Below are 18,599 nucleotides of genomic sequence, written 5' to 3'. Positions count from 1 at the left end.
ATAAATTTTATTTTTTGTAAAGTGTGACAATCATCTGTAGAGAAGATACTTTAGTGTTTTAGTGGCCAGTTTAGAATTTCCCTGATGTGTTTCAAGGAATAATGACAAAAACCAGAAAGACATCCCCACTACATTGCAAACATAGCATTGGGTACTGTCATTTATGTGTTATGTCATTTAATCCCCACCAACTCTATGAAATGGGATCTAGAGCCTGAAGATGTCATGCGTCTGGCCTAATTTCTCACGGCCAATAATTGACAAAGCCCAGCTTTAGACTCCGAGGCCATGATTCAAAGTGTGTAGAAAGACCAAGAAATTTTAAACAGTGCTGGCAACTCTGTGTTGAAAGTCTTCTATAAATAGTTGCCTGATTATTCCTAATTCCCACTGACTTGGTATAATGCAAGCTATTCGGCAATGTGATACGGATAAATATTTCCTTTTCAAAACACTGCACAAATACATGATTTCCTCCCTCTGTCCACCCTGTAGGAGAAGTAGGAAAAGAGCAAGCTAATAGGAATTTACCTCTAAGCTATAAAGCCTTCCTATCCTTTCAGTAATCACTGAGGGGAGCTCCTGCTTACTAGGGAGACCATAACAGACTCCATTAGATTCAAGTACAACACTTGGGTTGCCTGGCTAGAGAATGCCAAAAAAGCAAAGGAAAATATTATTGTTACTGAAATCATTTGATGTCTATGACTAATAAAAAACATGCTGGCAAACTGAATTTTTAGAAATGCCCAAAGGACTTGGTTAAAGCTATGAATTAATAGCATACAGTAGTTCTGTCTGGAGAAAATTTAAAAAAGAAAAAAAGACAATGCTGTTAAACTGTTTTAAACTTTATATGAATAACCAAAAAGTCCAAACAGAAATCTTAAGCAACCAATCTAGGTCCTTTATTCAACTTTAAATTTAAATTCCCCCTCCCCTTTCTCTTACAGCTGAATAAGAAAGTTTATACATTTTGAGTCACATTATTCTTGAATTCTGAGGGACCCACAGGCCTTCTTGGCCTTCTTGTCCAACATCTCACAAATACCAGAATTATCTCTAAAGTATCTCTGACAGCTGTATCCACCTTAGAGACTATGAGGGCTGAGGTGTCCATTCATGCAAGTGCTGTGTCCCTGGAGGGCTAGGGGTGGAAGGAGTTGGGGGTAAGCCAGACCTCCAGTTACTTCTTGACCCAGGTCCCAGAGGTTACTCTGGGCCTGCCTGAAGATGTCCACCCAGGCAGGCTGTGCCTGAGTCTGCCCAGAGCAGGAGGTCTTTGCCAGGACTCATCCTATCTTGTTATGGATTCAAGCTCTAACTGCTGGAGGGTGCTTTCTCATGCTGTGCCACAATCTGCCTCCTTGTGTTTCCTCCACATTGTTTCTCATGCTATCTCTGGAACAATAATGTTTGACTCAACTTCCTCTCCTCTTGACTACCCCTTAGATAACTGATGTCAACTGTCATAACTCCCCTATATACTGTCTTCTCCAAACTAAATATCCTCAGCTTCTTTCTCAGATCATAAGGCAAATAGACAAATATTATAACAATAATAAGAGACAAAAAACAATAACAATAAGAGGAAGACAAAAAGGTGGTCTGGAAATGGGAATTTTTTAAAAGAGTTGTCTTTTTAACTGAAAAGCTGAAAATTTTAAATGATACCGAGGAGCGCTATATCTTTCCACTGAGTTCCTGTGCACTATCCCTTAAGTCATCCCGTCAGGATGGAAATGTAGCTCGTTAAGAGTTTTACTTAATGACACCATGCCAGCTCCTAGGGATCAGCCAACAATTCTCACCAACTTGCATTTATTTTTTCTTTGTTTACTTAGTATCAATGTCTACTCTGAGAAAAGTTTCTGGAAGAATATTTACCTGCATAGATGTGACACGTTTTCAGAATTTGAATACCACCTATTAAGAATTAAGGGAGGGACAATGTAAGGAAACTAAATCCTTAGTTCTTTCTCCTCCCCAAATTTTATCATGTAAAATTCCACATACAGAAAAGTTGACATAATTTTATAGTAAACACCTATATCCTTCATAGCTAGACACTACAATTGATACTTTGCTATCTTCAGTTTATCACGTATCTGTCAGTTTCTCTACCCATCCATCAACCCGTCTTACCTTCCTACACGTTTCAGTGTAAATCGTGCTCATCAGTACACCAAATCCCTGACACTTCAGCCTGTATATCATTATCAGTTCTTTTTTTTGATACTTTTCATTAGCACTCTGTTCTGAATCCCTCTCGCCATCCTTTCCCTCATTCCCTCCACTTTCTCAATTTTTGTTTCTACATCCTTCCTCCCGCTTTCCATCCCCAATGTTCTAAGTGGTAAAAGCAAAGTGTGAAAAATCTGAGCATGGAGCCGTCTTGAAGCAGCATCAGGAAAGGCCCCTCACAGGTGTGATCGCCATAGACCTGGGATAGAGGAGGTCTGCATGAACAAGCTAATGCAAACCAATTTACAAGAGAGAGAAGTACAGATTAGCAAGACAATTTAATTTACTGTGAGAAACACAGCTACCAAATACTTAGGCACCTGCATCTCTTCATCAGCACAGTCTCTCCCTGAACTCAGCTGCATGACAGGTCAAATTGTGAAGGGTTTAGGTGAACAGAGACACAGAGAAAGACAGTGAGTAAGAAGGTCTTAGTGACAAGGAGCAGAGATCTTATCAGCACTGTTTTAACAGCTGGCCAGCACGGTGTCTAACACCAAAGGGGTGCTTCATAATTAGTACAATGATAAAATGAGCACATGAATGCTAACTGCCCCTCTAGCAGAACGTCTGTGGCTCAGGGCGCCTCTCACCTGGACAGGCTGAGTAAATTCTGCCCACTTCCACCCCTCTAACGCTCATTAATGAAGTTCCATGACCACCATTCTCCTCTGAATAATGCATTTTCTTTTATCTGGGCATATGCCATTAATTAAGCTTTCATGAAGTCCTGTCTTGCTGTCTTTAAAATGAGAAGTCTGTGACTATCTAATCCCATCTTTGATAAACTGATTTTATTGGCTTTACTCTCAAAACAGGGAGTGATTCCCTGCTACCTGAGTCTACTCTTTTTAAAGACTGGGGAACACCATCTTCCCTGGTGAGCAAAAACTATTCCTTTCCTTATCTCAAGATTTATATCTGATAAGAAATGTTAGTCGTTTATTTTCTGGGCTTCCTAATTACCAGCCCACAAAGACTTGGCAAGGTGAGCTCTTCAGTGGAAAGGCAGCAACACAAAAATGCAAACGCAGCACTTTTCACAACAGACAGCTTCTCTGTAGTTGCAGAGAAATCCAAGTTTGATAAATCAAATCCATCGTGAGAACCATAAATGGAGCTTTCTAGTCATATAGTTTCAATGGGAATCCTTTGGTTATGTAACAACTTCTTAATGTAGTTCCTTCAAAGGTCTCAATGTCATAAATCAGATTATTTTATAGCAAGGAATTCCTGTCCTTGCTATTTCAATTGCTTGAAAACCCTCTTACCACTGACCACTTTCTCTAAATAGATACCATAGTAAATATTTATAAACATCAGCATTTCATGGTAGCATCACATGTTTTAGAGTTTGTTTGAATGCAAACCATTATGGTGTTAGGGCAAAAATGACAGAATCAAGGTGGTGATTATTTCATGTGAGTCTACTTACAGACTGGAAAAAAAATCAGATGTTTTTAGGTTTTGGCACTTCAATGGTAAAATGCAGACTGCCAACTAGAGTTCTTTTCTAATTGCCTCTATATATAAGCAGCCAAAACACAAGGCTCAGATCCAGATAAAAACCATTCAATAGGGTGAAATATACTATGATGCAGAGAGTAAGCTTTTATTGTTGGTGATTCCAGTGCTCTGACAGGAGCACATGTACCTCAGACAGGACTCAGTCTAGATGAACAAGGAGCATTTCATCTAAGCTGGCTTTCAAAGGCCCCGTTTGTTCAGACATCATTAGTTCTTTTTATTCCTTTGATGCATCTGTCTCTAGTGACGGAAACTCTTATTTTTTTTAAGAAACTAAAGCACCAAAGGAAACTGGAAAAGCTAAAAACTGATTTGGCAACAGCTAAGCAAGAGGCTGCCATCACAGTCCTGGAACTCAATGAGAAGATAAAGACTCTATGTGAAGGAAAGCCAGCCCCTAGAGGTCAGTATTACCATGTGACAGTCACACACTGGCCCTTGGTCGTAGGTGATGCATATAGCTTTTCTGGCAACAAAGCAGAAAGCAAGGCCACAATGCCAGACAGCATACTGTGCCAACAGTGTGCTGGCCTGGCCCGACCTCCATTCTGCATGATTAGAGACAGCACGCAACCATTCTGAATGATTAGAGACAGTACGCAAACTCCTAACTCCAGGCTGGGTGTGATTTCACCGTGTGAGAGGCAGGGGATGAATAAGCAGTTCCTTAAAGAAGAGTCTCTGAGACTGAAGAGGGGACTGAAACAGGTCTGATAAGTGTCTTGCTGGGTGGCAGTGAGGGAAGAGCAGGGACCAAGGAGGAGACCTCAGGCCCCCAGGGATGGGGCTCTGAAGTGGGGCAAGGAGAGGGGCTTGTCTAAAAGTGTAGATGGGGGCTTCCCTGGTGGCGCAGTGGTTGAGAGTCCACCTGCCGATGCAGGGGACGCGGGTTCGTGCCCCGGTCTGGGAAGGTCCCACATGTCGTGGAGCGGCTGGGCCTGTGAGCCATGGCCGCTGAGCCTGCGCATCCGGAGCCTGTGCTCCGCAAGGGGAGAGGCCACAACAGTGAGAGGCCCGCGTACTGTAAAAAAAAAAAAAAAAAAAAAAAAAAAAAAAAATGTGTAGACGGGACGATCGACTCACCAAGACAGGCATGGGGAAGGAAAGAAATTTGTGTTTTAACAATAGGCTAATGAGCTAGAAACAAACAGGGAAGCCTGGTTGGGAATGAAATCTGGGTGGTTCAGAAAAATTTAATAGCCACTCTGGTTTGGATTTTTAAAAAAGTTTTCTCTCAGAGATGATAACAAACCTGGGGAAGAAAAACCCTCGGACTGTCATCATCAGCAATAATATGAGTTCACATTTAATACTACATGGCAGGCATTTTGCTCAGTATTTCATGTGCATTTAATTCTCAGAATAACCTCTGAAGCAAGTACCTTTACGGATTCCACAAGAAGAAGCACAGGCTTAGAGATGTGGATTATTACCTTGCCCCAGGACAGATGTGTGTGGCAACCTGGGCAATCACCCCAGGGCGCCTGCGCAGCTCTGGTGCAGTGAGGCTATTTCTCTGCTCTGTGGCAGCGATAGCAAACCTCGTTCTGCCTGGTGGATCTCTTGCAAAACTATGATTCCTTGGGATGAATGTCTTCCTTTGATGTGCAGCACTCTTGTAAAGCCAGGAACATGCAATTGTTCTTACTCCTGCTTCCTTTATTACTCATAAGTAATTATGAAAAAAGAGGAGGAATGTGGAAATAGTGAAGGAGGAGAAAGTAGGTGACGTGGTGGCCGCAGAAAGTGAGACACTCCCAGCATCCTGACCACATGGGACACTGTTTAATATGAGTTTGGTTTTAATTTTCGATTTTGAATAGCACTTTCCCGAGATTGAAATGGCATGTAACACCATCACTTTGAAATGCAGCCTTTTCTCTTTCCACAGAACAACCTAAAGACAGTTTAATTTGCTTTCACCACCTTGAAACCTAAAAGAATAAAATCCAATAGAGAATATTATGCATTTAAAGGTCTTTATTCTAAGGCATCACGGCCATATTTCAAATTGGTTGCATAAGAAGAAGCTGATGATGATTGTACGGCACATTGGAGAAAGTTCTCCAGCTCACCTGAGAGAAGCTTTCAACTTCTCAACTGTATTTTGAATCTAGTGGAAAAAAAGATTTTATTGCAAGGTACCTACTTCTCATTACTCTCATTTTTGACAAAAATAATATCATTTGCTATCTAATGATGATTTTGTCCCTTTGAGAGTTTGATGGGTCAAAATTAAAATAGTACTGAGGCACGAGGACTCTAATGGTTGTGGAGGGATGTTAGAAAACATTAAATCCCACCTTTGCTTCTTTGTCCATTTCTTCTCTATATTTTTGTTTAAAAGGGGAAAAAAAAACTACCTGTACAGGAAAAAACAAAACAAAACAAAAACCCTAATGTATTATGAACAGATATAAATTTAAATAAAGTCAAGTACTCCAAGGTCAATTATGGATGAAAGCAGGGACTCCCTTGTCAACCCATGTGTTGCTTCTTTTATTTGGTGGAGAATCTGAGTCAGTGGACTGACATACAGCAGGAAGGTCTTAAACCAAATATTGCACAATCTTACTCTCCCATGGGTCTCATGCAGCCTCACCCTGCATTCAATAACCCAGGAGATTGTCAAGGCCGTTGTGGCCCCAGAGTAATATGAACTCTCATTCTCAGAGACTTTGGTCACCTTGCCCTACCTCTCAATTGATTTGAAAGTAAAGTCTGAAAAGATGTAGGTAACTTTAACACACAATGAATCCCATTGAACCACTGGACAATTAGGGTTGACCCAGCTCCCACACACAGTCCTTGACCAGAACACCACTCCTTCCCTAGTTAGTCCTGTGTCCTTTTATAAAACGCTTGTTTTTGGTTTTCAGACATCTTTTTGTTAATGGCAGATGCCCCCAGTTATAATAGCTTAAGGAGAAAGGGTGATTTACTGGCACAAGTGTAAACAAACTAAGAAAGTGCATGCCATCAGCCTTAGAGTCCCATAGATTCAGGGTCTCAGATCCCATCAGGGCACCTGTGTCTCTCCACTCTGCTTCTCTCTGCATTGAGACTTTCATTCCCTCAAATGGGATGTCAGGAGAGTCTGGACACATGGCCACAATTAATTAAGGGCTGCCCTCCTTATCTCTCCTCCAGAGAGGAAAAAAAAGCATTTTTCCACCAGCTCCAGTTAGAAAAAGTACAAGAAAATACTCTGTCCTCTTTTGGGTTGGGTACTCATCCAGGGCCATGAATCAATCTTTGTAGCCAGGGGTGGGGAAGTATGGTTGGACAAGCCTGGTCATGCACCAGCCGCAGGGCGGAGGGGCACAGGGAAATAAGTGGGGGGAAGGAGGATGTTGTGACTAGTGGCTTCCAGAAGCACAGAGCTGGACTGGGAGAAGAATACTTCCTTAAAGGAAGGGATAGCCCATTGCAGGAAAGAAAGAGTGAGGCAAAATCAACATGTCCGATCCACTTTCAGCTGGTAATCAAGTTAAAATATAATAAAATGCTTCATGAGTCACCCATCCATGTGTATTTGCACTTTTTAAGTAGATTCTTCTTGATGAACAAAAGACCTTCATGATCCAAGAAATAAATGTCCAGCAGTATAACTTCAGACCCCATAGTAGATGGAGAGTGAACCATTTTGGGAAAGGAGACGCCTTCCAGCCTCCATCAAGGGACAGTGTGGTCACCTACTCTGAAAGCCAATCTTATTGTAACAATTGAAAATGCAAGAGGGGAAAAAGTGTTGATTCTAAGTGACATGCTATCTGGATTACCATGAAGCTACTTCTCTGCTATAGTTACACACCAGTGCCTATAGTTATAACAAACAGATTAAAGAGATGGATCCAAATAAATTAGAATTTATTTTTATGCAAATGTGCACAGTTTTCCCCTGTTTGGTTCATTTTCTAAGTAAGACTATTTATAAGGTTGCCATTCAACCTCTGATCAGAGGAATGTCCTGGAATACTAGGAATACTTCTTTTTTTTTTTTTTTAATTTTGCGGTACGTGGGCCTCTCACTGCTGTGGCCCCTCCTGTTGCAGAGCACAGGCTCCGGATGTGCAGGCTCAGCGGCCATGGCTCACGGGCCCAGCCGCTCCACGGCATGTGGGATCTTCCTGGGCCGGGGCACGAACCCATGTCCCCTGCATCGGCAGGCAGACTCTCAACCACTGCGCCACCAGGGAAGCCCACTAGGAATACTTTTAAGCATGTTCAAATTGAGGAAACAGTGAGCTACCAAGCTTTTTTTTAACATGTAAACACAGAAAAACTATTTCATTGGCTATGTACTTAAATTATCTCCAAGGAAATAAATGATTTTAGTCAATGGAAAGTTCAACCAAAAAGAAAAACACATTTATTATAAAACTGGCGCTGCAGGAAACTTACTTACAGCCTTATCCTTGTTTGTTGATTTTACTTTGTACAGATAATCACGGCCCAGGGCAGATTCCTTGCCTCATCTCCACAACCTGCACCTGAAGTGCTCACAGTTTAATTCACTCACAGAATTCAGTGAAACGCCTATTATACCCGTTCAAAGCTTGAGTCCACCTTTTGGTAAACATTAGTAGGCAGGAACCTAAGGTTAGATTTCAAAACCATCTTTGCTCCCTTTGGTTTTGGAGCACAAAGTTACTTTGTAAAGGACCTTGGTGACTAAGTCCTGTTGTTGGCACATGAGCATCAAGTCACCTGCTAAGATGAAAGCTTGTATCTTTGACCAGAACATCCGGGACCTGGTTTATAGACTTCAAGCTAGCATACTAAAGGGAATGCACTCTTCTGGATTTTATTTTCCTTTTAATTCTTTTCTTTTAATATGCACAGCTGGTATATCAAATAACATATATCTAGTTCCCACAGGCAAGTTCCCATTGTCACACTGAAAGCCGTATCAACTTTAAGTCATCTCTTGGTTTTACTCTCATTAAGAAGACTCTCCCAGGTAGTACAGGTACATCCCAGGGCATTACCCAGGGCTCATGGTCTGAATAGAGCCAAACACACTTTTGAGAGAGGCTTGTAATAGGATTGACTTTTCAGTGGCACAAAATTATTTTTAAACACTATCCCATTAATTTTAAGAATCATACTTGCTGTCCTACACAATTATGAAAGTCAGGAGATATATCTCTTTGCCAAAACCCCAGAGCCAACTCTAACTAGCATTCTAAAGAGTATCTTTTTATCATGATGTCCATCCCCAGGCACTCAGCCCAAACCTTCTCTCCCTCTTTTTATTCTCCTCCTGCAAACCTCCTTGGGATCAAAACTCTTACTGCAACTAGATGTTAAGAAAACAGGGGGGCTTCCCTGGTGGCGCAGTGGTTGAGAGTCCGCCTGCCGATGCAGGGGACGCGGGTTCGTGCCCCGGTCCGGGAAGATCCCACATGCCACGGAGCGGCTGGGCCTGTGAGCCATGCCCGCTGAGTCTGCGCGTTCAGAGCCTGTGCTCCGCAACGGGAGAGGCCACAACATTGAGAGGCCCGCGTACCGCAAAAAAAAAAAAAAAAAAAAAAGAAAGAAAAAGAAAACAGGGATTTGAGGGTGATAAAAATGTTCTGGAATAAGATAGTGACAACACTTGCAAAGACATTGTCAATACAGTAAGACCACTGAATTGCACACTTTAAAATGGTTAACATGGTGAATTTTTTTTTTTTTTTTTTTTTTTTTTGGTATGCGGGCCTCTCACTGCTGTGGCCTCTCCCGTTGTGGAGCACAGGCTCCAGACACACAGGCTCAGCGGCCATGGCTCAGGGGCCCAGCCACTCCGTGGCATGTGGGATCCTCCCAGACCGGGGCACGAACCCGCGTCCCCTGCATCAGCAGGTGGACTCTCAACCACTGCGCCACCAGGGCAGCCCAACATGGTGAATTTTATGTTATGTGAATTTTATCTCAGTTAGAAAAAAAAAAAAAAACAGTGATTAAAATAATCCTCACAAAGATGTAATGCCCTGTCAAGTGTATTTTAATGAGAATGCTTTGGGCCTAAATAAAATCTTGCCTTGGTAGAATTCCAAGCTTTTAGAGAGCGGTCATGTTAATATTTATTGGAGTAAGGCTAGTCTTGAATAGTTCTCCATTTGTGTCTAGTTTTTTAAACAATGCCATCCTCTCCTCTTCTACGGTCTCTCAGCACAGCTCTTGGAAAGGCTGCTATTCCTCAAAGTAGGAACCAATTTCTTGACCAATAGTTCTGCATACAACCTTCTTTTGCCATTGAACACAGATTTTTTTACCTGTCTACCTAGAGTTTTCTAAGAAAGTAACAAGGAGGGCCCTGGGATCTCACTGTTTCAACTGCTGGTGCTTTGCCAAAAGCACTGCTCACCACCCATGGCATCAGATTGCGTGAAGCTCAGTGTGACATTTGGTCAAAGCACAAACAGGCAGCCTGGACTTTCCTATTGCTGCCAACTGTGTTACTGCCTTGATGGAAAGTGACAAGAACTCAGGGAAACAAAAGGTGGAGATTTTCCCACCCACATAATTATCCTTACATTTGCAGAAAAGAGTTTTCTTTTAGGCACTCCTACTGAATCCTTAGATACAGAAACTGTTCCACAGTGGGATATTTTATATTTAGGCCAATAAACACCAGAAATTAGCATTAGGAAAAATGAGAGAATGTAGGAATAATAACTTCAAGGTGTGCTTTTTAAGTATAACAAGTTCCTAAGGAGTTGTAGTATTTACCTCATAGAAATAGTTTATATTTATCTTTATAATCCCTAGTCTCATTCAGAGATTACCTGCCAGGTTGCCTCTTCCTTTGTCCACTGAAGTCTTCCTGAAATAGAGCTGTTTCCTGGAATAGAACCCCAAAGCCAAAGTCTTCTCACTGATTTCAGAAGTTCCCTCAAGGATAAACAACTCCTCCAGGAGTCCCTGAAAAGCTTAGGGACTTATTGCAAGAAGATCCCAAGAAAAGTTACTTATTCAATATGTACAAATTGAGGGTGGGTCTAATTTTCAAAAGGACATTCCAGAGGCCTCTAGGCCTAAAAATAACTCACATAAAAACTAGTCGTCACTCAGGACTTTGTTGGTTGCAAGTGACAGAAACCAAAATGAAACTGGTTTAAACAGAAATGTATGAGCTGCTAAGGCTGGCAGTGAGCCTGAGCAGGGTTTCTGGACTGCTCATTTGGCTCTTCTTTGCCTATTGGCCCCATTTGAGCTATTGCAGGCACAGATCAGGAAAGGTCCCCTGGTTGCCCTGGCTTATCAATCTTTGGTGAACATCAGTTTCTGCCTGCTTAGAACTACTCCCCCCTTCTTTTAGTAACAGAAACATGGTTTTCCTTTGGGGAACTATGCCTCTCCTGTTCACTGCAGTCCAGGGGGACTGTCAATCAGTGTCCCTTTCCTACTTGACCTAGGTAAAGGCTTGTGACTAGCTGAGCCAATCACACTTCCTTTTTTTCTGGAACTTGAATCTTGAGCTGAGTTGAATGAGGGAGGGCAGAAAAAAGCTAGAGCTAATTCATTCCGAAGGTTGGGCCCTGCCGCCTGAAGAAATTGTCTATTTTGATACCCATATTCTTGAGGCTGACTTCATGAGGTCAGGTTGTTAAGCTTTCCTTCAGCACTGAGAGATTTCTCATATCCTTACAATAAACTTTTTTTGCTTAAAGTAGTCTGCATTGGCTTATAATACTTTCAACCAAAGAAACTTAATTTGTACCCAACTAAAGGGAACAGAACTTCTTTCTCACAGAATCTATACAGAAATCTCAAGGAAGCCATTTGACTGACTCTACTTGCATCGCCCTTGGATCAACTGCTATGGCCAAGGCAATGGGATTTTATCACATCTGGGTCATGTGCCAGAGGTCAAGGGCTAGGGGACCTATCAGATAAAAGATGGGAAAATTTTCTGGACAGAAGCCAAAAAAAAAACCCCAAATACTTTTCACTGTCCCCTTTAATCTATTTTAGTTAAAGCTCATAAACTTGGAGAATATGGCCATGAGATGAAGATCAGTTTTATCTTGTGAGGAAAGTAAAAAAATTCTCTTCTTTCTCTCCCTATCATTTTCAAAGTGCATATTTAAGCCCTTTCTTTGCAAAAAGTCTGGAAATCTATTTATTTTATAATTAGCAAAGGGTAAGAAGATCCATTCTGAAATTTTTGGTTGAGGTCCAGTATTTGCTAGCTATATCAGCTGTGGGAATTCAGTGATGTCAGGGTCCCCTCCCTCCTTTGTTTGTAAGACTAATTTTGGAATTATACTGTTATCAGGAAATGGTGCTCCCTTCCTTCTGTCCATCCCTTAGGAATAGTTTTTTTTAATTATTATTATTATTATTTTTTTAAGTCTCCTGGATTCTGTATCCAGAGAGTTTGGATGAAAGGGCAAGCACCAGCTAAATGTCAGACAAGGCACATGGGAATTGGAGCCTGATCAGTTTCAAAGGTTTCTTACTTAACCGTGGAAACTGCTATGATCACCAGAAGAGCATGTGCTATTTGGAAATACTGCTAAAAAACTCAGACCAGAGGCGAGAAGGAAGATGTTTCCTTCCAAGCAATGTGTAGAGAAATAGTGAGCACTCCTTTGTCACACACAGCAGATGGAGATTTCTTTGTCAACAGAAGATAAACTGGAGAGTTTGAGGTTGCAAACAACTGTCAGTCAACTGTAGATACTGGTGCAGCCGTTCCTGATACCAACTTCTTGGTGCCAAAGTACAAAAAGAGAACGATGTTCTCTCCTGTATTCCCCAGAAACCACAATGTTATTTTATTTAATGACTCAGTGTTTCCTGATAGGAGATTGAAGTTAGAGGCTAGATACATTGGTCATATGCATAAATTTGGAGGAATGAGGGGATACTTGTGGGGGGCGTGAGCTCATCAAATCAAATTTAGAAAGGATGCCTAGGACCCGATTGTCCTGGAGAGGTGGAAAACTTCTCTTTGAAGACACAGGATTTCTTTCTGGTCAGTGGGATTGGGTTCAATTTATACTCTTATGTATATATTAGATACATATGTGCAGTATAGTAGTCTGGAAGAATATTTGTTTTTAAAGATATACTGCCTTGGACCAGATTACCCTACTATGCCTTTAATTTTTTTCAATTAAATAAAGCCACAATTTGATACTGGACAAAGAACATAGAACTAAGAAGAAATAAAGAGCTAATGTAAGAGGCACAGCATTATTCCTGATTTGCTTAATATGCATTGGATCCAGGAGAAGTGTGTTAATCATGCTGGCATAATAATCAGTGCCTGCAAGATCTGAAAACATTATTGCTCTTCTGCAGATGCTTTCCTTAATCCCAGAAATTATCACTGAGAACGTTGCTATGATTTTCCAGTAAGACCTGAAGTCCTGCTATGACAAGCTGTCATTTCAACCTGGGCACACTGTTAGAACATCTGTTCCACAAAGATAGACAGTCTAGACATTGTCCAAAGGCCCCCTTTATCCTGGGTCATTTCTAGTGAATAAAGAAGGAACCCTGTTCCTATTCCAGGGAATTTTGTATAGAACTTGTCAAACAAAGAAGAGAGGGGCCCTCAGCCACAAACAGAAATTGTATTCTCATAAAGTGATCATTTATAACTCCAAAAGGTGAATCTCTGAGGTCAAGGAAATAAAAGGATGCAAGAGAGATGGTGGAGAGATACACATATGCTTCATGCATAGATGAAAACAAGAATTCTTATGAGTCCTCAAAAGCAGAACAAGCATTACAAGACTCAGGTCAGTAGGATAAAACTTACTTAGTTCTATAGAATCATAATATTACCTTAAATCTTAAAAGCTCCTAAATTTAAAAAATAATTGAATGGCAAAATTTTTATCACACTGAACTGTCTATGACAGGATTCTGACCTCAACTGTTTAACAACTCATCCCTTCCAGGCCCTTATCCCAGCTGACCAGAGTAACAATTTTGATAGCTCTTTAGGGTGAATAGGTTTTTCTAATTCAAGATGAGTGCCAAGACCTCTCATCTTATGCCCTGTTGCTAAGTAAATTTCTGACAAAAGGTAGTTTCAATATGCTTTTACTTTTTGTAATTTATGCCACCACCAGAAACTATTCACTTTCATTTATAGTAATATATAATGTTAATTAATTCATATATAACTGTTTTTAAAATATTACCTGCAGTTTTAAAATGAGAACTCTTTTAAAATAAACTTTTCATTTCAAAGTTTTAATGTCTCATATATTTATAGTGATTATATTATTAGAACTAAAAATCAAAACACTGCCTGAGTTCTAACATATAAATTTACATCCATACTCAAAAATATTTGAAACCAGGACCATGCTACAGAATCCTAGATGTATTATCATGATACTGATAGTTAAACAGGATTGCATGAGAGAGTGGAAATGCCACATTTACCTAATTGATGTTATTTGTGGATCTGAGCAGATAAGAGCCTTGGGATCTTAGAAGTGAAGGTTAGTGGAATATAATTAACACCCCAAATTCAAGAGAACATCGGGGTACAATGAGGAAAATACAAAGCTGACTACTCTGAAAGTAAGAATCAGTGCTTATCTTTTTAAATTGTATCATCAGAAGAGAAAATATTAGAAGCAGACCTTGTATAATCCATCTATCTTAATGCTATAAACATCTTCAGATGCAAGTGGCTGATCTTTCCTTTTTTATAACCATAACTTTTCCATGTAAGTCCCAAGAGTCAGTAATTGAATTTGAGAAAAGATGTCCTTTTGAGGTTGCTTTGATCTAAAGCCAAAGGGAAGCAATTTATTTAGCAGAAACTGTGGGTTCTAAACAAAGATGTATATGTGGGAATATTGGCAAATAAATAAAGTACCTTAATTTCTTTGCCAATAAAGCAGTATCAAGATGCTAAAAATTCACTTCAGAATAAATTCTTAAGAAAACAGAAACTGGTTGAAGGTTTTCTTTTTTCCTTCCCCATCAGTACATGCTAATGAACACTTTAATTTATATTATATAAAAAGGCTTTGGTCATTCTTTAAAAACATTCCCAAAGAAAAATGAAAGACTAGTCTTTTATTGCCTCAATTACATCGTTTCCTTTTGCTTAATTTAAGGCAATAAATTAATATTCTTATCCTTTTTAAATGACTGATTTCACACGTCTTGCTACATTAGTGAAAGTTTATGTATATTATTCCTTGATTTATTACATGCATCTACTGTATTAAACACATTGCTTATGAAAGTTAAGCAAGAATAAAAAAACTCGATTGAATTTCAAATCGAGGGAGGGTAAAAAACATAATACATAAAGATTACACTAGAGAAATAAAATCCACATGAAACAGATGAAGTCCAAACCTAACTGAAAATTTGTTTTAGCATCTTTATTAGAGTATAATTGCTTTACAATTTTGTTAGTTTCTGCTGTAAAACAAACTGAATCAGCTATATGTATACATATATCCCCATATCCCCTCCCTCTTGCATCTCCCTCCCACCCTTCCTATCCCACCCCTCTGGGTGGTCACAATGCACCGAGCTGATCTCCCTGTGCTATGCAGCTGCTTCCCACTAGCTATCTATTTTACATTTGGTAGTGTATATATGTCCATGCCACTCTCTCACTTTGTCCCAGCTTACCCTTCCCCCTCCCCTCAAGGCCATTCTCTACATCTGTGTCTTTACTCCTCTCCTTCCCCTAGGTTCATCAGAACTTTTTCTTTTTTTAGATTCCATATATATGTGTTAGCATACGGTATTTGTATTTCTCTTTCTGACTTACTCCACTCTATGACAGACTGTAGCTCCATCTACCTCACTACAAATAAGTCAATTTTGTTTATTTTTATGGCTGAGTAATTGTACACATTGTACATATGTGTCACATCTGCTTTACACATTCATCCGTTGATGGACATTTAGGTTGCTTCCATGTCTGGGCTATTGTAAATAGTGCTGCAATGAACATTGTGATACATGTCTCTTTTTGAATTATGGTTTTCTCAAGACATATGCACAGTAGTGGGATTGCTGGGTCATATGGTAGTTCTAATTTTAGTTTTTTAAGGAACCTACATACTGTTCTCCATAGTGGCTGTAACAATTACATTCCTACCAACAGTGCAAGAGGGTTCCCTTTTCTCCACAACTTCTGCAGCAATTATTGTTTGTGGATTTTTTTTTTTTAATTATTTTTTTTTGCGGTACTTGGGCCTCTCACTGCTGTGGCCTCTCCCGTTGCGGAGCACAGGCTCCGGACGCGCAGGCTCAGCGGCCATGGCTCACGGGCCCAGCTGCTCCGCGGCATGTGGGATCTTCCCAGACCGGGGCACGAAACCGTGTCCCCTGCATCGGCAGGCGGACTCTCAACCACTGCGCCACCAGGGAAGCCCCTGTTTGTGGATTTTTTGATGATGGTCATTCTGACCAGTATGAGGTGATACCTCATTGTAGTTTTGATTGCATTTCTCTAATGATTAGTGATGTTGAGCATCCTTTCATGTGTTTGTTGGCAATCTGTATATCTTCTTTGGAGAAATGTCTATTTAGGTCTTCTGCTCATTTTTGGATTGGGTTGTTTCTTTTTTTAATACTGAGCTGCATGAGCTGCTTGTAAATTTTGGAGATTGATCCTTTGTCAGTTGCTTCATTTTCATTTTCTCCCATTCTGAGGGTTGTCTTTTGGTCTTGTTTATGGTTTCCTTTGCTGTGCAAAAGCTTTTAAGTTTCATTAGGTCACATTTGTTAATTTTTTTAAAATTTCCATTTCTCTAGGAGGTGGGTCCAAAAGGATCTTGCTGTGATTTATGTCAAAGAGTGTTCTGTCTATGGTTTCCTCTAAGAGTTTTATAATATCCAGCCTAACATTTAGGGCTTTAATCCATTTTGAGTTTATTTTTGTGTATGGTGTTATGGAGTGTTCTAATTTCATGTTTTTACATGTAACTGTCCAGTTTTCCCAGCACCACTTAATGAAGAGGCTGTCTTCTCTCCATTGTATATTTTTGCTTCCTTTATCAAAGCTAAGGTGACCATATGTGCGTGAGTTTATCTCTGGGCTTTCTATCCTGTTTCATTGATCTATATTTCTGTTTTTGCGCCAGTACCATACTGTCTTGATTACTGTAGCTTTGAAGTATAGTCTGAAGTCAGGGAGCCTGATTCCTCCAGCTCCGTTTCTCTTTCTCAAGATTGCTTTGGCTATTCGGGGTCTTTTGTGTTTCCATACAAATTGTGAAATTTTTTCTTATAGTTCTGTGAAAAATGCCATTGGTAGTTTGATAGGTATTGCATTGAACCTGTACACTGCTTTGGATAGTATAGTTATTTTCACAACGCTGATCCTTCCAATCCAAGAACATGGTATATCTCTCCATCTGTTTGTCTTGTCTTTAATTTCTTTCATCAGTGTCTTATAGTTTTCTGCATACAGGTCTTTTGTCTCCTTAGGTAGGTTTATTCCTAGGTATTTTATTCTTTTTGTTGCAGTGGTAAATGGGAGAGTTTCCTTAATTTCTCTTTCAGATTTTTCATCATTAGTGTATAGGAATGCAAGAGATTTCTGTGCATTAATTTTGTATCCTGCTACTTTACCAAATTCATTGATTACCTGTATTAGTTTTCTGGTGGCATCTTTAGGATTCTCTATGTATAGTATCATGTCATCTGCAAACAGTGAAAGCTTTACATCTTCTTTTCCGATTTGGACTCCTTTTATTTCATTTTCTTCTCTGATTGCCATGGCTAAAACTTCCAAAGCTATGTTGAGTAATAGTGGTGAGAATGGAAAACCTTGTGTTGTTCCTGATCTTAGTGGAAATGATTTCAGTTTTTCACCACTGAGAATGATGTTGGCTGTGGGTCTGACATATATGGCCTTTATTATGTTGAGATAAATTCCCTGTATGCCTACTTTCTGGAGGGTTTTTATCATAAATTGGTGTTGAATTTTGTCGAAAGCTTTTTCTGCATCTATTGAGAGGATCATATGGTTTTTCTCCTTCAGTTTGTTAATATGGTTTATCAAATTGATTGATTTGCATATATTGAAGAATCCTTGCATTCCTGGGATAAACCCTACTTGATCATGGTGTATGATCCTTTCAATGTGCTGTTGGATTCTGTTTGCTAGTATTTTGTTGAGGATTTTCTCATCTATATTCATCATTGACACTGGCCTGTAGTTTTCTTTTTTTGTGACATCTTCATCTGGTTTTGGTATTGGGGTGATGGTGGCCTCATAGAATGAATTTGGGAGTCCTCCCTCTGCTATATTTTGGAAGAGTTTGATAAGGATAGGTGTTAGCTCTTCTCTAAATGTTTGATAGAATTCACCTGTGAAGCCATCTAGCCCTGGGCTTTTGTTTGTTGGCAGATTTTTAATCATGGTTTCAATTTCAGTGCTTGTGATTGGTCTGTTCATAGTTTCTATTTCTTCCTGGTTCAGTCTTGCAATCTTGTACTTTTCTAAGAATTTGTCCATTTCTTCCAGGTTGTCCATTTTATTGGCATATAGTTGCTTGTAGTAATCTCTCATGATCATTTGTATTTCTGCAGTGTCAGTTGTTACTTCTCCTTTTTCATTTCTAAGTCTGCTGATCTGAGTCTTCTCCCTTTTTTTTGATGAGTCTGGCTAATGGTTTATGATTTTGCTTATCTTCTAAGAGAACAAGCTTTTAATTTTATTGATCTTTGCTATTGTTTCCTTAATTTCTTTTTCATTTATTTCTGATCTGATCTTTATGATTTCTTTCCTTCTGCTAACTTTGGGGTTTTTTTGGTGATTCTTCTTTCTCTAATTGCTTTAGGTGTAAGGTTAGGTTGTTTATTTGAGATTTTTCTTATTTCTTGAGGTT

At 39.8% G+C, this 18,599-nt stretch overlaps 1 protein-coding gene across 1 annotated transcript in view; it reads left to right on the top strand.

The window, feature by feature from the left end:
* Window positions 1–18,599, top strand: part of CCDC192 (coiled-coil domain containing 192) — a gene marked incomplete at both ends in the record, with an annotated part of 201,962 nt that overhangs the window by 132,086 nt on the left and 51,277 nt on the right. Inside the window, 1 exon segment of the mRNA XM_079703822.1 lies at window positions 4,042–4,174. Coding sequence (XP_079559948.1) covers window positions 4,042–4,174 — 133 coding nt within the window.

Source organism: Hyperoodon ampullatus (assembly GCF_949752795.1).
Source record: "Hyperoodon ampullatus genome assembly, chromosome: 4".
Lineage (NCBI taxonomy): Eukaryota > Metazoa > Chordata > Mammalia > Artiodactyla > Ziphiidae > Hyperoodon > Hyperoodon ampullatus.
This window is presented reverse-complemented; position numbering and strand designations above follow the sequence as displayed.